Source organism: Ranitomeya imitator, chromosome 2 (assembly GCF_032444005.1).
Source record: "Ranitomeya imitator isolate aRanImi1 chromosome 2, aRanImi1.pri, whole genome shotgun sequence".
Taxonomy (NCBI): Eukaryota; Metazoa; Chordata; class Amphibia; order Anura; family Dendrobatidae; genus Ranitomeya; species Ranitomeya imitator.
The window spans coordinates 503,498,066-503,519,866 of record NC_091283.1 but is presented as its reverse complement, the minus strand read 5'-3'; the positions used below and the strand labels follow the sequence as shown (position 1 = coordinate 503,519,866).

General features: G+C 43.6%; 1 protein-coding gene across 2 annotated transcripts in view; it reads right to left on the bottom strand.

Moving 5' to 3' along the window:
• Positions 1 to 4,338: 4,338 nt before the first annotated feature.
• The window catches only part of LOC138664695 (collagen alpha-1(XV) chain-like), a 47,667-nt gene continuing 30,204 nt past the window's right edge, over positions 4,339 to 21,801 (bottom strand). Inside the window, exons 9-22 of one of the 2 annotated variants that reach the window (XM_069751614.1) lie at positions 20,079 to 20,141; positions 19,221 to 19,244; positions 19,000 to 19,119; positions 18,274 to 18,312; positions 15,590 to 15,661; positions 14,809 to 14,850; positions 14,532 to 14,559; positions 14,355 to 14,392; positions 13,176 to 13,310; positions 12,999 to 13,058; positions 12,831 to 12,899; positions 10,445 to 10,639; positions 10,246 to 10,361; positions 4,339 to 7,264 (exon numbers count right to left, since the gene is read on the bottom strand). In XM_069751614.1, the coding sequence (XP_069607715.1) occupies positions 7,054 to 7,264; positions 10,246 to 10,361; positions 10,445 to 10,639; positions 12,831 to 12,899; positions 12,999 to 13,058; positions 13,176 to 13,310; positions 14,355 to 14,392; positions 14,532 to 14,559; positions 14,809 to 14,850; positions 15,590 to 15,661; positions 18,274 to 18,312; positions 19,000 to 19,119; positions 19,221 to 19,244; positions 20,079 to 20,141 (1,212 nt within the window). In that variant the 3' untranslated portion in view covers positions 4,339 to 7,053. The remainder of the gene's footprint in view (positions 7,265 to 10,245; positions 10,362 to 10,444; positions 10,640 to 12,830; positions 12,900 to 12,998; positions 13,059 to 13,175; positions 13,311 to 14,354; positions 14,393 to 14,531; positions 14,560 to 14,808; positions 14,851 to 15,589; positions 15,662 to 18,273; positions 18,313 to 18,999; positions 19,120 to 19,220; positions 19,245 to 20,078; positions 20,142 to 21,801) is intronic. The other variant, XM_069751616.1, reaches the window with a different exon arrangement.

The window sequence follows — 21,801 nt, the reverse complement described above, 5'->3', positions numbered from 1 at the left end:
ATAGAAAAATAAAGCCTACCTTGCCTCAGAGAAATTCCCCAAAGGAAAAGGCAGCCCCCCACATATAATGACTGTGAGTAAAGATGAAAATACAAACACAGAGATTAAATAGATTTAGCAAAGTGAGGCCCGACTTACTGAACAGACCGAGGATAGGAAAGGTTACTTTGCGGTCAGCACAAAAACCTACAAAAAGACCACGCAGAGTGCGCAAAAAAGACCCTCCGCACCGACTCACGGTGCGGAGGCGCTCCCTCTGCGTCCCAGAGCTTCCAGCGAGCAAGACAACAATAAAAAATAGCAAGCTGGACAGAAAAATAGCAAACCAAAGAAATACAAGCTGGAACTTAGCTTCTGCTGGGAAGACAGGTTACAAGAACGATCCAGGAGTGCACTAGACCAGTACTGGAACATTGACAGGTGGCATGGAGCAAAGATCTAAGTGGAGTTAAATAGAGCAGCCAGCTAACGAATTAACCTCGTCACCTGTGGAAGGAAACTCAGAAACACCCACCAGAGGAAGTCCATGGACAGAACCAGCCGAAGTACCATTCATGACCACAGGAGGGAGCCCGACAACAGAATTCACAACAAGAAACACCCTTTTGAGCTAGTACAGCAATGAGTCTTCTTGGGAATGATGCAACAAGTTTTTCACACCTGGATTTGGGGATCCTCTGCCATTCTTCCTTGCAGATCCTCTCCAGCTTCATCAGGTTGGATGGTGAACGTTGGAGGACAGCCATTTTCAAGTCTCTCCAGAGATGCTCAATTGGGTTTAGGTCAGGGTTCTGGCTGGGCCAGTCAAGAATGGTCACAGAGTTGTTCTGAAGCCACTCCTTTGTTATTTTAGCTGTGTGCTTAGGGTCATTGTCTTGTTGGAAGGTGAACCTTCGGCCAAGTCTGAGGTCCAGAGCATTCTGGAAGAGGTTTTCATAAAGGATATCTCTGTACTTTCCGCACTCATGTTTCCTTCAATGGCAACCAGTCGCCCTGTCCCTGAATCTGAAAAACACCCCCATCGCATGATGCTGCCATCACCATGTTTCACTGTTGGGATTGTATTGGGCAGGTGATGAGCAGTGCTTGGTTTTCTCCACACATACCGCTTAGAATTTGATTGTGAGCCCTCGCGGGCAGGGTCCTCTCTCCTACTGTACCATTCGTGACTTGTGTTGTTTAAGATTATTGTACTTGTTTTTATTATGTATACCACTCCTCACATGTAAAGCGCCATGAAATAAATGGTGATATAATAATAAATAGTAATAATAATAATAATTATCACCAAAAAGGTCTATCTTCATCTCATCAGAACAGAGAATCTTATTTCTCATAGTCTGGGAGTCATTTATGTGTTTTTTAGCAAACTCTATACGGGCTTTCATATGTCTTGCACAGAGGAGAGGTTTCCTTTGGGCCACTCTGCCATAAAGGCCTGACTGGTGGAGGGCTGCAGTGACAGTTGACTTTGTGGAACTTTCTCCCATCTCCCTACTGCATCTTTGGAGCTCAGCCACAGTGATTTTGGGATTCTTCTTTACCTCTCTCACCAAGGCTCTTCTCCCACGATTGCTTAGTTTGGCTGGACGGCCAGGTCTAGGAAGACTTCTGGTGGTCCCAAACTTCTTCCAGTTAAGGATTATAGAGGCCACTGTGCTCTTATGAACCTTGAGTAGTGCCGAAATTCTGTTGTAACCTTGGCCACATCTGTGCCTTGCCACAATTCTGTCTCTGAGCTCCTTGGCCAGTTCCTTTGACCTCATGATTCTCTTTTGGTCTGACATGCAGTGTGAGTTGTGAGGTCTTAAGGTACCGTCACACTAGACGATATCGCTAGCGATCCGTGACGTTGCAGCGTCCTCGCTAGCGATATCGTCCAGTGTGACAGGCAGCAGCGATCAGGCCCCTGCTGTGCTGTCGCTGGTCGGGGAAGAAAGTCCAGAACTTTATTTGGTCACTGGACTCCCCGCAGACACCGCTGAATCGGCGTGTGTGACACCGATTCAGCGATGTCTTCACTGGTAACCAGGGTAAACATCGGGTAACTAAGCGCAGGGCCGCGCTTAGTAACCCGATGTTTACCCTGGTTACCATCCTAAAAGTAAAAAAAACAAACACTACATACTTACCTACAGCTGTCTGTCCCCGGCGCTGTGCTCTGCACTCCTCCTGTACTGGCTGTGAGCGTCGGTCAGCCGGAAAGCAGAGCGGTGACGTCACCGCTCTGCTTTCCGGCCGCTGTGCTCACACAGACAGTACAGGAGGAGTGCAGAGCACAGCGCTGGAGGACAGACGGCTGTAGGTAAGTATGTAGTGTTTGTTTTTTTACTTTTAGGATGGTAACCAGGGTAAACATCGGGTTACTAAGCGCGGCCCTGCGCTTAGTTACCCGATGTTTACCCTGGTTACCGGCATCGTTGGTCGCTAGAGAGCTGTCTGTGTGACAGCTCTCCAGCGACCAAACAGCGACGCTGCAGCGATCCGGATCGTTGTCGGTATCGCTGCAGCGTCGCTAAGTGTGACGGTACCTTTATATAGACAGGTGTGTGCCTTTCCAAATCAAGTCTTATCAGTTTAATTAAACACAGCTGGACTCCAATGAAGGAGTAGAACTATCTCAAGGAGGATCACAAGGAAATGGACAGCATGTGACTTAAATATGAGTGTTTGAGCAAAGGGTCTGAATACTTAGGACCATGTGATATTTCAGTTTTTCTTTTTATTAAATTTGCAAAAATTTCTACATTTCTGGGGGGTTTTTCAGTCAGGATGGGGTGCAGAGTGTACATTAATGTGAAAAAAATGAACTTTTTTGACTTTACCAAATGGCTGCAATGAAACAAAGAGTGAAAAATTTAAAGGGGTCAGAATACTTTCTGTACCCACTGTATATGACTTCTCACATTTCCAGCACAGTCCCCATTTATCCCCAACCTGCACAAATTTCTTATCCTGCCGATACTCCAATGCAGAGCTGCTGCCGTATGTGTCCTTATTGGTTTTCTTACTGTGTGGTATCGCGTGCCCTCTAGATGGTAAAATAACCCTCTAGAATATATGAATGCCCTGTGCAAGTGCCCACAATTTGCCCCCTAGAAAATAATAATGTCCTCTGTGTGCCCCTTTGACAGTCACAGTAACCTGAGTTCCCCTATAACAATAAGTGCCCACTTAACATTTAGTAATGTCCCGAGTCTCCCCTCTGTACAGCTCCCCTGTACACAGTACGATGCTCTTGTATACACAGTATAATGACCCTTGCACTGTATAGTACCCCCACACACAGTATACTGACCTCTTAGTAGTCTGCAAACTGTTTGATAGTCCTAACACTGTATAATGGCCCCCACACTTTACAAAGTCCCCACATTAGCTCCCAACTGTATAATGGCCTCCTCACTGTAATCCCCACACTGAATGATGCTCTCTAAATAGCCTCCATATAGTATATAGTATAATGCATACCATAGTCCTTCATATAGTATAATCCACTCCTCATAGTCCTCCATACAGTATAATGCACTCCCCATAGGCCTCCAAACAGTTTAATGCACTCCCCATAGGCCTCCATACAGTATAATGCACTCCTCATAGACCTCCATACAGTATATTGTACTTCCATAGTCCTCCATACAGTATAATTCACTACCCATAGGCCTCCATACAATATAATACACTCCCGATAGGCCTCCATACAATATAATGCACTTCCCATGGTCCTCTATATACTATAATGCACTCCCCATAGTCCTCCAGACAGTATAATGCACAACCCATAGGCCTCTATACAGTATAATGTACTCCCCATAAAAAATACAATACTCACCTCTCCTCCTCTTTCCCCCACTGCTCCACTCTCTGCAGCGAGCATTCTGAACGCCTGCACATCTCAGCACAGTGGGCGTCATGTAGTGACATCATTGCACCTGCTGTGCTGAGACGTCAGATGCAGAGGGAAAATGATGGGAGAGGGAGCATCAGCTGACGCTCCCTCTCTTATTATTGCATTCAATTGTATCGGCATCCAGAATGCCAGTACAGTTGAACATACGAAGACGGACGGGGCTCTGGTGCCAGCACTGGCTCATAATCCCCATATTGTCCACGTGGCAGTGCAGGGAGATCATGTCACACATTGAGTATCTGAATTTTTTTACCTCAGTATTTGTAAATCAAAACCAGGAGTGGAACAAACAGAGGAATAGTATAATAGAAACATATGCACCACTTCTGTATTTATCACCCACTCCTTGTCTTGGCTTACAAATACTAAGGTAAAATACTGACCAAATACTGAACACGTGAACGTGGCCTTACGTTGATGAAAATTGGTAATTTTTTTTTATATTTTTTATTTCAATATCATTTATTGAACTTTAAATAAACTTTTACAAAAAGTGATAATTACGAATTTTCACAATTTAATCACAGAATAAACCAAAATATTCAAACTGGTTGGTTAAAAAGGGACTTATCAGTATAATTTTCCTATAATATCAATAAAGGAATACAGGTCCTTCTCAAAAAATTAGCATATAGTGTTAAATTTCATTATTTACCATAATGTAATGATTACAATTAAACTTTCATATATTATAGATTCATTATCCACCAACTGAAATTTGTCACGTTTTTTATTGTTTTAATACTGATGATTTTGGCATACAACTCCTGATAACCCAAAAAACCTGTCTCAATAAATTAGCATATTTCACCCATCCAATCAAATAAAAGTGTTTTTTAATAACAAACAAAAAAACCAACAAATAATAATGTTCAGTTATGCACTCAATACTTGGTCGGGAATCCTTTGGCAGAAATGACTGCTTCAATGCGGCGTGGCATGGAGGCAATCAGCCTGTGACACTGCTGAGATGTTATGGAGGCCCAGGATGCTTCAATAGCGGCCTTAAGCTCATCCAGAGTGTTGGGTCTTGCGTCTCTCAACTTTCTCTTCACAATATCCCACAGATTCTCTATGGGGTTCAGGTCAGGAGAGTTGGCAGGCCAATTGAGCACAGTAATACCATGGTCAGTAAACCATTTACCAGTGGTTTTGGCACTATGAGCAGGTGCCAGGTCGTGCTGAAAAATGAAATCTTCATCTCCATAAAGCATTTCAGCCGATGGAAGCATGAAGTGCTCCAAAATCTCCTGATAGCTAGCTGCATTGACCCTGCCCTTGATGAAACACAGTGGACCAACACCAGCAGCTGACATGGCACCCCACACCATCACTGACTGTGGGTACTTGACACTGGACTTCAGGCATTTTGGCATTTCCTTCTCCCCAGTCTTCCTCCAGACTCTGGCACCTTGATTTCCGAATGACATGCAAAATTTGCTTTCATCAGAAAAAAGTACTTGGGACCACTTAGCAACAGTCCAGTGCTGCTTCTCTGTAGCCCAGGTCAGGCGCCTCTGCCGCTGTTTATGGTTCAAAAGTGGCTTTACCTGGGGAATGCGGCACCTGTAGCCCATTTCCTGCACACGCCTGTGCACGGTGGCTCTGGATGTTTCCACACCAGACTCAGTCCACTGCTTCCTCAGGTTCCCCAAGGTCTGGAATCGGTCCTTCTCCACAATCTTCCTCAGGGTCCAGTCTCCTCTTCTCGTTGTACAGCGTTTTCTGCCACATTGTTTTCTTCCAACAGACTTACCATTGAGGTGCCTTGATACAGCACTCTGGGAACAGCCTATTTGTTGAGAAATTTCTTTCTGGGTCTTACCCTCTTGCTTGAGGGTGTCAATGATGGCCTTCTTGACATCTGTCAGGTCGCTAGTCTTACCCATGATGGGGGTTTTGAGTAATGAACCAGGCAGGGAGTTTATAAAAGCCTCAGGTATCTTTTGCATGTGTTTAGAGTTAATTAGTTGATTCAGAAGATTAGGGTAATAGGTCGTTTAGAGAACCTTTTCTTGATATGCTAATTTATTGAGACAGGTTTTTTGGGTTATCAGGAGTTGTATGCCAAAATCATCAGTATTAAAACAATAAAAGACCTGACAAATTTCAGTTGGTGGATAATGAATCTATAATATATGAAAGTTTAATTGTAATCATTACATTATGGTAAATAATGAAATTTAACACTATATGCTAATTTTTTGAGAAGGACCTGTATAAGCCTATCGGTTTGCCTATAGATGGCAGACTACTGACTTCGATAAAACCATTTACCGGTTAGTAATCTGCAAGGAAACCTGGTGCTGATTCTGGTCATTTCTGCTAAGGAAAGCATAAAGAACTGCAGATTATGCAATTATTACGGTGGGGGGTATCTTATGCAAGTACTTTGTGCCCCCATGTCCAGTGTTACTGGTTTTATATTTACATTCTTGTGTAAATATACATTCTTGTGCTGGTATGCTGACAAAATTCTCGGTGACAATAGTGTGAGCGTTTCTGTGCAAATATTGGTATTTTGTTGCTGCTGCTATTTAAAGGCAATCTGCCAGCAGGTTTTTGCTATGTAATCTGAGGACTTTATGAGATAGGGGTTAAAACACAGATTTAAACGATACATCACATGTCAGGCTGTGTGCTGTTGTTTACTTACACTGAAGGTTTTATCACCTGATTATTACCATTGCCTGGACTACAGCAGCACACGCCTGCTAGTCCAACTCCGCCCCCTCCCCTGATAAGCAGCTCACTGACAATAGACAGTGTGCATACAGAGCCTGGTATGGGCAACTTTCTCAACTCTGCTGCATTGTTAAAGCTCAAAAGTCTGATTGTTTCACAACTGCTGCACCAAGTAAACTAAGTGATACATTGTTGGATTCAGGGTCACTTTGCCTAGATTATGCTCTCTCAGATGAGGTAGCAAAAAGCTGGTGACAGATTCCCTTTAATAGACACTACATAGGCAGAGTAGTAGTTAACTGTCACAACTCGAGTACATCAAAATTCACGGTTGTACGTGTGATGTCCAGCATCTGTGAAATAGGAGACGCAGGTGCAAAGACTATTGCTAGTTACATATACAATATAAATATGGGAATATAAATATGCCGCCTGCAAGGTTTATTGCTGCTGATCTGCGATCACCACATGTAGTGATATGGGAAGGCTATTTCAATGCATAGAATGGCTAATGTCTTGGCACAACTAAAGGAATCATTTTCTTGGATCCAGTGACTTGTAAATGGTGATGCAAGGCCTTCTGCATTGACTTGATTTCTCCATTCTTTGCAGTTTCTGCCACGGACAGAAGACCCTCTTTGGCTAGCGCCATGCCAGAAAGCCTTATGTGGCCTGAAAGTGAGAAAATACAGTTAATTATTTGTGAATACTTATTAATTCCACCATTGCTTTTAACATATCATGTACTGGAAAACAGGAAAAAAATTAAATGTGCAGTGAAATTGCAAAAAAAAGTGCAATTCCACAACTGTTTTTTGTTTTGCTTTTCTACCACGTTTACTAAATGCTAAAACTGACCTACTATTATGATTCTCCAGGTCATTACGAGTTCATAGACACCAAACATGTGTAGGTTCTTTTTTATCTAAGTAGTGAAAAAAAATCCAAAGTTTGACTGAAAAAAAAAAAATTTGCGCCATTTTCCAATCTGATACCCAGTGTCTCCATTTTTCGTGATCTCGGGTTGCGTGAGCACATTATATTTTGCACGTCGAGCTGATGTTTTTAAAGATACCATTTTGGTGCAGATATGATCTTTTGATCTTCCATTGCATTTTATTATTATTATTATTATTTATTATTATAGCGCCCTTTATTCCATGGCGCTTTACGTGTGAGGAGGGGCATACATAACTAGATTGTGGCCCGATTCTAACGCATCGGGTATTCTAGAATATGCATGTCCCCGTAGTATATGGACAATGATGATTCCAGAATTCGTGGCAGACTGTGCCCGTCGCTGATTGGTCGAGGCAACCTTTATGAGTGACATCTACGTCGATACTGTGCCCGTAGCTGAATCAGAAACGCAGGATTTCTATGTCCTTTATGACATCATCGTCACTGTGCCCATCGCTGATTGGTCGAGGCAACTTTTATGACATCATCGTCGCCATGGCAACCATTATGACATCTACGTCGATACTGTGCCGTCGCTGATTGGTCGAGGCCTGGCGGCCTCGACCAATCAGAGACGCGGGATGTCTACGTCCTTTATGACATCATCGTCGCTGTGCCTGTCGCTGATTGGTCGAGGCCTGGCGGCCTCGACCAATCAGAGCCGCGGGATTTCTACGTCGATGCCGTGCCCGTCTCTGATTGGTCGAGGCCTGGCGGCCTCGACCAATCAGAGACGCGGGATGTCTACGTCCTTTATGACATCATCGTCGCTGTGCCTGTCGCTGATTGGTCGAGGCCTGGCGGCCTCGACCAATCAGAGCCGCGGGATTTCTACGTCGATGCCGTGCCCGTCTCTGATTGGTCGAGGCCTGGCGGCCTCGACCAATCAGAGACGCGGGATTTCCAGGACAGACAGACAGACAGACAGACAGAAAGACAGACAGACAGACAGACAGACAGAAAGACGGAAAAACCCTTAGACAATTACCGTATTTTCCGCTTTGTAAGACGCACTTTATTTCCCCCAAATTTGGGGGGGAAATGTGGGTGCGTCTAACAAAGCGGATATACCGCTTACCATTACAGGCTGGGAGGAGGGGGTGTCCGCCGCCGCTACCGCCTGCCGCCGCTGTCGTCCGCCGCCACTGCCGGGGTTGTCCGCTGCTGCCCCGGGTGATGCTGAAGGCTCCGATGCTGCGGGGGGCTCTGGCGACATTTTGTGAAAGACCAGAGCCCCCCGGCAGTTCTTCCATGCGTTCCAGTATGACTAATTAAGGGAAAATGGCCGCCGGAATCTCGGGAGATGAGATTTCAGCGCTGAGATCTCATCTCTCGAGATTCCGGCGGCCATTTTCCCGGAGTTAGTTCCAGTATGACTGACTCCGGGAAAATGGCCGCCGGAATCTCGGGAGATGAGATTTCAGCGCTGAGATCTCATCTCTCGAGATTCCGGCGGCCATTTTCCCGGAATTAGTCATACTGGAACGCATGGAAGAACTGCCGGGGGGCTCTGGTCTTTCACAAAATGTCGCCAGAGCCCCCCGCAGCACCGGAGACAGCCCTACAGCACAGGAGCCCCCTGCAGACCCCTCATCCCAGCCTGCAGCAAAGGAGCCCCCTGCAGACCCCTCATCCCAGGCTGCAGCACAGGAGCCCCCCTGCAGCACAGGAGCCCCCTGCAGACCCCCTCATCCCAGCCTGCAGCAATGCTCCACTCCTGCCTCCGGCAACGAGCCTGGGACCCTGATCCACCACAACCACAACCCCTGGTAAGTAATAACACGCATGGATTATAAGACGCCCCACCAATTTATTAAAAAATAGTTTTTTCCTATTTTTCTCCTCAAAATTTGGGGTGCGTCTTATAATCCGGAGCGTCTTACAAAGCGAAAAATACGGTATATATATAGATAAAAACAGGTACAATAATCTTGAACAATACAAGTCACAACTGGTACAGGAGGAGAGGACCCTGCCCGCGAAGGCTCACAATCTACAAGGGATGGGTGGGAATACAGTAGGTGAGGATAGAGCTGGTCATGCAGTGGTTTGGTTGATCGGTGGTTACTGCAGGTTGTAGGCATTGCATTTTAATGCAATGTTGCGGCGACCAAAAAAACGTAATTCTGGCTTTTTTTTATCGCTACGCGTTTAGCGACTAGGTTAATTCTTTTTTTATATTGATAGATCAGGTGATTCTGAACGCGGTGATACCAAATATGTGTATGCTGTTGTTTTTTTTTACTTTTTTGAATGGGGCAAAAGGGGGGTGATTTGAACTTTTATATTGTTTTATATTTTTAAAAACTTTTTTTTAACTTTTGGCATGATGCAATAGTCTCCATTGGAGACTAGAAGCTGCCATAACCTGATCGGCTCTGCTACATACAGGCGATGGATGATCTGATTGCTTGTATGTAGCAGAATTGCTGACTTGCTATCAGCGCCGACCACCGGGCAGCACTCATAGCAATCCGGCAGTGACAACCATAGAGGTCTTCTGGAGACCTCCCCATGTCATGCCAACCCATCGACTTGCACTTGTGAAGACCATAAGTTTTGCATATGGAGTACACACAACCAGTATTTCTCCTAAGAAGATGACTTTTTTTGTTTGTTTGATTTTTCTTTAAACTTTTTAAGTTTTTGCAATTATTATTCGACTGGAGATAGATAGAAAATAATTTTCTTACCATAAAGGGTCACTGAGTATGTTTCTTCCATTGAAAGAATAAATTGGAACACCAGACTTATGGATGGACAATTTACTATCAAAAAGAGAGTGCCAGTTTCTCATGAGCATTTCTCCCTATCGACAAGAAGAAATAGTATTTAGCTGCATCTTAACATTCTCTGAAGGTTAATAATGATCACACTGTAGCGTTTGCTTACCTTGAAGTTCACTATGGGAAGTCCCCTGTCAGTCTTCTTCACTATAGAGGACAGGGATTGACTGGAGGAGGAGAGAAGTGCTCTGAATGTCCCAAAAAGAGACATCTCCTGAGCCTGACGATAGCACTGTAAGTCGGCTCCACGGATCCCCGTCATGTCCCCAGACAGAGGAATGTTTAGTGCTATGAGACGTAGCTGTAGATTTCATAGAAAGAAGAACATCTGGTATTTATAATCAAAATTTGTCTCAGTCGGTAACTCCTCACCTATTCCTAAAGGGAACTGTCATGGCAGCCCAAGATGTGCTTTACAGTATTCTGCTCTGACATCCCCTAATGGCTGTTCACATGGTTGACTATATGTCTCAGAATTATCTGATCCTTCACAGTCGGCGTAGTGTTCAGGCACTTTTACATGCCGTACTGCTTATTGGGTGTGGTAGCATTGATGACCGATTCTAAAGTAGACAAAACTTATCCTGTGACATATACTCTAAGGTACATGTAAAGGGTTGTATGCTTTCTGCCCAAATTTTGTTAACTCATAAAAAGTAACACAAGCGCTTTATGGCTTACTCTGGCCAACCTCGTTAAACCCTTATGTGCCCATGCGTTGCACATGTAAGCAAATGGCTGCCACCATAGCTTGCCGAAATGGCTGTTGTGTGCTCTACTGCACAGATGAGAGCAAATACAGGACGTCCTCCTGCTTCTATCTGCACCAGCACTGGATGGTTTCAGAACCTGTGTAGTAGAGGATGCAACTACAATCCTATACGCTATGGACACAGCAATTTGTTTCCAAGTGTTACTTATGGACAACGAGAGCTTCACTGTGTGAGCTAAGGTAAGCCCCAAAGCATTTTAGTTTTTCTTATGTTATTACATGTCAATGTATGGTAATTCTTTGAGCAGAAAGCTTACAACCCCTTTATAAACAGTAATATTTGTAATGTATATTTCCATTCACCTGCAATGGGATTACCTGCAATGCTAAACACAATCCATAGCCGTATATTACTGTTTCTTGAAACAAAGCCTCAGAATGTCCATGTTGAGCCTTTCTCCTCAACATGGATGTCCTTTTTACGAGCACTAAACTTTGCGGACAAGTCACATCTACAGTAGTCCCTATAGAAAACGGGTGCAGGAGCTGTCTATTCACATGCACTAGAATAATCGATGAATCGGAACAAACTAGGGAGTTTCGTCATTTTTTATCCACGTGGACTGGAGGTCTGTGTAAGCATGTGTACAATGGTCTATGTGTTGACATGCGGACATCATACTTTCCAAAAGAACATTAATCTTAGGATTATTATAAAATTAGGATTATTTAGTCTAGAAAAAAGACGACTGAGGGGCGATCTAATAACCATGTATAAGTATATAAGGGGACAATACAAATATCTCGCTGAGGATCTGTTTATACCAAGGAAGGTGACGGGCACAAGGGGGCATTCTTTGCGTCTGGAGGAGAGAAGGTTTTTCCACCAACATAGAAGAGGATTCTTTACTGTTAGGGCAGTGAGAATCTGGAATTGCTTGCCTGAGGAGGTGGTGATGGCGAACTCAGTCGAGGGGTTCAAGAGAGGCCTGGATGTCTTCCTGGAGCAGAACAATATTGTATCATACAATTATTAGGTTCTGTAGAAGGACGTAGATCTGGGGATTTATTATGATGGAATATAGGCTGAACTGGATGGACGAATGTCTTTTTTCGGCCTTACTAACTATGTTACTATGTTACTATGTAATCTGAACTTAAGGTTAGACCAAACGTGTGGTTTTGTTTCCTCGTTTGACAGGCATTCGGCCGCTTTGGGTAGATGGAGTTTTGGTCACTTGGCCAGCCTCTCACGGGTTTCCAACTTGGGGTTCTGTTATGACTTTCCACTATTGTGAGTGTGTCACAGACAATAAATGAAAGCTGCTATTGCCAAGAAGACCACCTGGTAACTGCTCACTGTTGGGGAAATCAAGTACTTTAAAATATTGTCTGGAGAGCAGGACAAGCAGCATGCATCATCCACCTCCATGAGGATAACAGACAATGTTTAGTCAGTGAGCACAGTTGACTGTTTCCAGGTTGCCATACATCTTTATGGAAGGAGATATTCTACTAAGAAATGTGCCCATTCAACTTCCATCTGCATTTATCGGACTATATATGTACAGTGTATAGCCTGCAGAAATATGCACACAAGCAGAGATGACAAATAATGATGGAAGCATATTACCCAGCAGACATCTTATAGTCAGCCCTAGCAAATGGTGTATGCCTGTAGTCGAACCTCCACCTTTCAAGGCTTTTAACATGCCATGTCAGATGTTTTACGAAATTATAGCCGCTCGGAAGAAAATTTGATCATATGAAGAAATCTTACTGAGGGAATTCTGGGGCTGATGCTCGGCAGCACTGCTACAATATCATCATGGTTATCAGAGTCTTCCTCCTGACAATAGAAAGTACTGTTAATAATAATAAAGGGCTATAAATGTGATCTTTGACAAGCAAATATAGCACTCATTGTAGGTCTCCGTCGATTACTCACTATTACTTCCTCTGACAATAAGGGGTCATCAGCTGAGAAAATGGGCTCAGACTCTTCCAACTAAAAGAAGTTAACACATATACAGCCATTTGCAACTGGCACTATAAACATGAGGCACACATGCAAAAATATTAGGCAAAGTATACATGTTTAAGACAGTGTCTATATGGAACATACCATGATTTTACTCCATCCCACATTGGTCCGGAAGAAAGCACTACTTGGTACCTTCACGTACACCAGGCTGCCTTCTGCTACTTCCTCCCAAGCCTGAGACATCTCATCTTTGTTTGCAAAAACCCAACTGTGTATCTGTTTCACCATACAAAACAAATTCATTGCCTCTTACCGCTGATAAAACATTGTGTAATACATAATTTTAAAGATATTCATTCAAATAAAATATCCCCCATTACTATATTCAACCAAAGAGTCTACTACACTCACCATAGTAGATGCCAACCATTGATAGGGGCATAGGTTGAGAGGTGTGGGTGTCAATTATGTGCCAAAAAGCAAGTCTACCTTGACCAGGGTACTTAGGAGAGAATAATAGTGTAACAAACTGAATCTTTGCCATAAGCAGATGAACGTCTGGTTATGACTACTGGTATAAACTGAGGATTCAGAAGAGTTTGCAAAGCAGCTCTCTATAAAAGAATAAAGACTATATCTAGTTATTGCCACCTGACTCTAGAATAAAGCTGCAAGGCTGCCAGGGATGGACATTAAAGTTTGAGGTAGCTACCTCCAAGAAGAGGCACTGGTGGGGTTTTCTACTCTCTGTAAGATAATTAATCTGTTTCCTTTGCAGCATCTATATATATTATTGTCTAAGGGTTTTTCCGTCTGTCTGTCCTGGAAATCCCGCATCTCTGGGCGACGGGCACAGCATGGCGACGATGATGTCATAAAGGTTGCCTCGACCAATCAGCGACGGGAACAGTCTGCCGCGAATTCGCCTCGACCAATCAGCGACGGGCACAGTATCGACGTAGATGTCATAATGGTTGCCATGGTGACGATGATGTCATAAAGGTTGCTTCGACCAATCAGCAACGGGCACAGTCTGCCGCGAATTCTGGAATCATCATTGTCCATATACTACGGGGATATGCATATTCTAGAATACCCGATGCGTTAGAATCGGGCCACAATCTAGTTTCCAATAAGACTCCATACACAGATGGTCTTTTGTACAAAAGTTAGGGCCACTTTATCCCCAAAGTGAGAATCTGAGAAAATAAAATCTGTTGCATAGTTTCAGTTTTGAAATCGATATAAATGTATTGGTGGTATATGTGTGAAAGAATGTTTTTTTCCTCCTGGAATAATTGAAATAATGTCCATTCTTACCTTTTGATGATGATGACCCTTTTCAGCTGGCCTAGCGTCTGATGGCAACAGAAAGTTAGATGACAAATGAGTTTTGATAATTATGGATGTGAAGGATGACAGAACAATGAATGAATGCATTTACAAATAATGTGAATGTAGCAATCAAATGAATTATCGATAAGTAGATAACTTTACCTCGGTCTTCAGTCTCTTCATTGGGAACCTGTATAAAATGAATGAGTGATAAGTTTTGGAACTACATGTAGTCTACCATTCTGTGTTTTAAAAAAAAAAAGACATCGCCACACGAGTGATCACAAAGGGCATCTTAAAAAGTTAAACTTATTTATCATAGGTCATATTAAGTCATTAAATCCTGCACTCCATCCTATTAGTCTCTATTTTAATGGTGACAACTCCTATTTATATTGGGTAAGTGTTTTAAATGATCCAAATTCACACTTGCTCTTACCGTCTCCTTGCAATGTGGCCGTGCTGGGACAGGGAAGACTCTCTGCAGAAAGAAAGGGTTTCCAAGTAACACTTTATATGTTAAACATTATTTGTTCCTAAACATAGGAATAAACCCTGGCACAATGTAATTGGTAGGAAAGTGTCACTTCTTACTTGTGCTTCTACTTTTGATGGACAAAGGGATATATGAGAAGACAGATTTTGAAATCAACCACATTAATCTTTGCTGTGCAAGTGATCTGGGATTGCTTTTCAATACCCATAACAATAAAAAAGGGTAGAACTAACCAAACCGAACACTACATGATGGGTGTTATTGGCCTCAAGGTCAAGGAGAAGTAATCTTCTTTTGGAGATGACATTTTAGGTAATGACTTTTTCACCAGAGTCTACTTCATATAGAATGTTTTCCAAAAAATCTATTAGATGTTATTAATGACATTGTTAACCAAAGAGTTGACAGTTCAGTAAAAGTGGAGGTGCACATGTTCTGTATAGATGGAGGACAGGTACTTGTAATTAAGGACATAAGTACCACAGAGGTAGACCATTTGGCTGTCACAGTGTCCTCAGTCCTTTTCCCTTTACTATTAGGTGGGGAGAACCTGAATTGCACTTTTAAGAAACAGAGAGTGAGGGATAGGCATGGGTGGCAAAACTTGTACAATAGTAAGATTTTATGGTGTTCATAATTGCTTATTTTTGGTTACTCCAGAGGGCACAGACCCCAGTGCAGTATAACAGAAAGCTGTTATTTCACTCATGAAAATCAAACTTACATTTAGATAAACAACTCCAGGTGGTCCGGGAGGTCCTGGAGGGCCGGGGATTCCAGGGATTCCAGGAGGGCCCTGTGCAAAGAGTCAGCATTTACTATTTCAATTTAGCACTACAGAAGATAGTTACTAATTTTGTATTGCAACATGTCTGTGTTTTATTTTATTGGAGTTTTTTACGAGAATTTGTCCGGTGATTCATGCGATTTCAAATCGCTTACAGCATGATGTAAACACTCTAGCTGGGAAACATATCTGGACATGGGACTAGTCCGGCTCCGCCTCCGCCGGCTTCTCCCAGTGCCACAGCTGGTAACTTACAGGTCTCCCAGTGTTAGTTTCACCCTGGATTGTTGCTCCGTATTGCTCTGTTCTAGGTGGGGCCAGGATATATAAGTGCACCTTATGGTTGGTCTGCTCTAGTTAGAGAGTGTGTACTGGGCAACGTGTAGCAAGTCAATGTGAACCTGCATTAGCACAGTTAGGAAGGATCTGTGGTTGCAGTTGGAGTTAGGCTTGCCATGTAGATAATCTGAACTCCAATGGGTTGGTTTCAGACTGCTACCTATGCCTGTTCCTACTCTGGACTGTTGTTGGCACTTAGACCTGAGTAACTGCTCCTGGATTAAAAGTGGTCATGAATACTAGAAGTAGTTGCAGACCGCTTCTAGCATTAAAACTGATAACGGGTGAGTACAAGCCAAAATGACCCAATTTAAGAGAGTGATTTGCAACTGTATATACTTCAAGCTGCCAACTTATAACTGCCTGCTGTAAGTTATTCATAAAATCATAGAATTTTAGAGTTGGAAGGGACCTCCAGGGTCATTGTGTCCAACTCCCAAGGTCATAGATCCTTGGGCAAGCAAAAATGAGAGATGAGGGAGACACACAGCAGGTCCAACAGAGGCAAGGGAACACTATCAAAGGTCTGGGACAGTCTCATTAGACCCTCCCAGCACCCAGCCTCTGATGCACAGGGTAGTCTGACAAGGAGTGAAAATTTTTGAATATGGTGAATGAGTATCTAGCCTACTGTGGAATATGGACTGTGGTAAGTAAGGATACTTTCACACTAGCGTCGTACTCGGCCCATCACAGTGCGTCAGGCTGACGTACCGACGCTAGCAATAAATGCGCCGCACAACAGGGGCAGCGGATGCATTTTTCCAGCGCATCCGCTGCCCCATTGTGAGGTGCAGGGAGGTGGGGGCGGAGTTCCGGCCACGCATGCACGGTCGGAAATGGCGGACCGTCGGCAGCAAAAAACGTTACATGTAACGTTTTTTGCAGCCGACGGTCCGCCACAACACGGCGCAACCGTCACACGACGGTTGCGACGTGTGGCAATGCGTCGCAATGCGACGCTAATGCAAGTCAATGGAGAAAAAACGCATCCTGCAAGCACTTTTGCAGGATGCGTTTTTTCTACAAAATGACGCATAGTGACATGCAGTGCACGACGCTAGTGTGAAAGTAGCCTAACTGTTCCTGTCACTGCTGCCACCCCCTGCTACATTGTGAGTTGAGTGCCCAGAGGCTGTTTCTGCAATGTAACCACAAAGCCTTATTCCTAAAGTGTATCTGCTGGAAAACTGTACCTCAAAACTTAAGTGTAACTTCCAAGCTTACTTGTCACTGCACTATTGCAGGATATCCCAAGGCTAGGGGCTCCTTCCCTATCCCTAAAGCTAGGAACGCTCTAGCTATCCCTGATCCCCAGAATACTTCTGATGGTGAAGACGTGGAGCCACGTGCCTTGCTGAGCTCCTAAATCAGCCATTATCTGTCCCCTCCCCCACCAAGCGAAGTGGGGAGTCGTAGTGTTGCAGAATACAGAAAACAGACTAACAAGGGAAGACGTACAGGGATTAATGAAAATACCAATCATAAAAATATACACTCACAAACAACAGAGTGGAACACCGGGAAGTAAAGGAAGGAAAAACCAAGTAGGCAAAGATGAGGATATTCGCACATACAAATCACCAAGCAATAATCTTCTAAACAACGCTCCAAATGCCACCTCAAACAACCAACACCTCCAACTCTACACCAGGCAGTATGAAACTAATACTGGAATCCCTGATTGCCAGTGGCCAGTATACATAGCAAAGGAGAGTGGCCAACACTGAAGAGCTGAGACCATCAATGCAAGAAAGCTCCAGCAGCTCTCAAGTAAACAGATTAACCCAACCACTGCAAGCAGAAACCTGCACTGTTTGATATGATGATGAAGTGCTTCTAATCAGTGCAGGAGTACAATAAATCCAACACCGTGGTCTTCTGGCCCCTCTCTGTCACAGTAAACCCGTGACACTAGTGCCTCAAAAATAACTTTCAAGCTATAAGATGAGCTCATCTTTCTCCAGCGCACACCGCTTTATGCAAAAAAAATTCTGAATTGGCCTCATAACAATCAGCTTGTATGTAAATTCAATGTTATCTGAGATCCTATATCAATCACAATATGCTAGAAGTTGTAAAGAACCTGAAATTTAGGACAAACACTGAAGTCAAATAAGATTTTTTTTACTTACTTTTGAAAGGTAGCTATATTTTTGCATATTTTTAGGTACTAACCATAATGCTGCCACTCTTTGTATTTACTGTCTATAAATGTATATACAGTCAAAATTCATGAATTTATACTGTATAAAAACAAAAAAAAAGCAGCGAGAACTCACAGAATACAGTACTGATCCATACACCTCTGATCTGCCATTCTGCAAAAAAAAAATGTTAAAATGGTTGTACTTTTTGGCCAATCCCTTTTTGTTCATTTTCCTTGAAATCGCCACCACAGGAGAAAGTCAGCATTACACAGTTCCCTTTGAAATAAGTGGTCATTCTGTGTAGTGGATGCTTTCCTGAAACGGAAAGTACTTGCAAGCAGCATAATACAAAGAATAGCAGGTTTACCCAGAATCCTTTGCAGTAGGCGGAGCTATGCAAATCATCTCTTTCCACCCCAGTCTAATCCACAGCGCTTGGAACCGCCAAGCGTGCAATGCTGCGGATTAGTTTCTAAATTTACACAGCCAACCAATTCCTACCTGTGGACACGTGTTTCGGGCTTTAGGCCCTCATCAGCACAGGGCTGGAATTGGTTGGCTGTATGGAGTGGGGCTCGGTGAGCAAGCGATACACACATGCTCAGGAAAGCATCCACTATGTATTTCCTTTAAGTAGAGGGCTTTTCGGTCTCTTTCGTACCGCTACATTTAGCCCAACTTGGGTCTCTCCCTAAGGTGGCTAGCATGTGGTCATTCTGTGGAATTCAGAACAAGGGATGGAGAACATTTTCTGATAGACACTAAAAAAAATCCTATTATATTCTGCTTTAGAGAGCATCCAGCTGAGAAACTAGCATAAAAAGTTCATAGAAATATGCAGTATATGATAAAACTTACCTGATGGTAGATTGTAGGGCTTATGACCCCAGGAGAGCCAGGAGGACCTGGTGGACCTGGAGGCCCAACAGGACCTGGAGGGCCAATAGTTTCGATGTTGTCACTGCACAAATTACACCCCTTCCAGTATAAGAAGAAATTATACAGTAAGTAGGGTAAATACCTAGTTAATGAGACATTAATTGTGCTGCCATCACAATGCCACGTATCTGTATACAAACCTCTCCCGGGTCTCCCTTTTCACCCTACAAGCAAAACACACAATATATTATATGCTACAACAATTATTCTTTGTTAGCTGAGGACTTAAACTAATGGTAAATTAGGCAGCCGTTATCAGGTAAGCATAAATGTAGTTACTGGAATAGTACTTTTTCATTCTATTTTATCTATGTAAGCCTTAAAGGGAATCTGTCAGCAGGTTTTTGATATGTAATCCAAATTATGATGATGTAGTGGAAGAGATCCTGATTGCAGAGAGGTGTCTTTTACTGGACTGTGTTTTGCTGTTTCAATACAATCAGTGTTTTATCTGCAGGAGATTATCACTACAGGACAAGCGGCCTCATGCATCCCAGTCCAACCATGGCTCCAGTACTGATTAGCAGCTTTCTGTCACCAAAGAATGTACACAAAAATATGTCAATCAGTGGTCGGGCAGGATAACACATCGCTAAACATTCCGATCTCTGATAAATCTGCAACAGAGAAAACTGTGATTCTATCATAACTGCTGCACCCAGTAAACAAAGTGAAGCAGCGCTGGAATCAGGGTCGCTGTCCCTACCTCATTCTGCTGTCCAATTACCTAGCAAAAATGTGCTGACAGATTCCCTTTAAAGCCAAATTTAATTTAATAGCACTGATGCTGAATCCTTTTTCAGTGTCAATGATATGAGTGGCCCAGTAGGACAAAATATTACAAGAGGATTGGCCTTACCTGTAGAATTTTATAATAATTTTTTATTACAATTGGAATAGCCTTATCTGTAGCATTGTATAATAATTATCATTACAAGGGGATTGGTGTTTCCTGTAGAATTGTATAGTAATTGCATATTTTAATTTCAAGTTCTCACCTTGGGTCCTGGTGGTCCAAGAACCTCTACATATTGCGCAGGAGATACAGAAGACACATCACCCTGTGTAGAATAAGATTATTAATTTATATTTTTAAATTAATAATACTACTTAGCTAGAGTAAATAGATAGAGTTAATAGACTTCCAAACTTCAATCTTTAAAGGGTATGGTGGATCAACTCACTCGGCTGCTTAAAGAGGTAGTCACAGGAACACTTCCCGTTTAAGCTTTCAACTGGTTTATAAAAACCATACTCCAGGCCAAAATGAGGTAAAAAATTGAAGTTTGGCACCTTCAGTCACTAAACAGGGAAGTCTAGACAGTGCATCTGCATTAGGCCGGCGTCACACTCAGCGTGTGAAAATACGGTCCATTTTTTACGGCCGTAATACGCAGTAAGGCTGCCTTCACACTAGCAGTATTTCGTCAGTATTTTACATCAGTATTTGTAAGCCGAAACCAGGAGTGGAACAAATAGAGGAAAAGTATAACAGAAACATGTGCACCACTTCTGTATTTATCACCCACTCCTGGTTTTGGCTTACAAATACTGATGTAAAATCAGGGCCGGCGTCAGCACCCGGCGTACCCGGGCAAGTGCCGGGGCCCTGGCGAGACAGGGGGGCCCATTCAAAGCCGGCGTTAAGGGCAGGCAGCTGCCAGTGACTAGGACCACCGCTCCCCCAGGGGCCCTCAGATAGCGGCACATCACGGAGCTGACTCGGCAGGGGAGGGGGAGCGGCAGGGGGCTGTCTAATTATACTCACCTACTCCTGGCGGCTGGCGTGGTCCCTGCATGTCCCCGGCTCCCCAGCTTCTTCCTGTACTGAGCGGTCACATGGTACCGCTCATTACAGTAATGAATATGTGGCTCCACCTCCCATAAGGGTGGAGCCGCATATTCATTACTGTAATGAGCGGTAACAGTGACCGCTCAGTACAGGAAGAAGCTGCCGGCGCCGGGAACCAGGGACTGCACAGCGCCAGGAGCAGGTGAGTATAACGGGGAGGGGAGCGCAGCGCTGCACGATATTCACCTGCTCCACGTTCAAGCGTTAGCTCCCTCTTCAGCGTCTTCTGCAGTGACGCTGAGGTCAGAGGGCGTGGTGACGTGGTTAGTGCGCGCCCTCTGCCTGAGCATCAGTGCAGAAGACGCTGAAGAAGATGGAGCGGTGGCTGGAATGAGGACAGGTGAATATTGAAAGTGCCAGGGGCTTGAGCGACGGAGAGGTGAGTATCTGATTTTTTTTTATTGCAGCAACAGCAAATGGGGCAAGTGTCTGTATGGAGCATCTTATGGGGCAATAACGTTTGTGCAGCACTATATGGGGCAAGTGTCTGTATGGGGCCATAACATTTCTGCAGCACTATATGGGGCAAGTGTCTGTATGGGGCCATAACGTTTCTGCAGCACTATATGGGGCAAGTGTCTGTATGGAGCATCTATGGGGCCATAACATTTGTGCAGCACTATATGGGGCAAGTGTCTCTATATACTACATGGCTGTTCTATATACTACGTGGGCCGTGTTATATACTACGTGGGCTGTTATATACGATACGATACGATACACTTTATTGATCCCGTGGGAAATTATGGTGTCACAGCAGCACGACATAAATCGTAAAAATCATAAAGGAATTACATAGTTGACATGACAGTGGAGTTGAGAGAAGAACATTATACATTAGAATAGGACATACACAACGAGTGAACTGA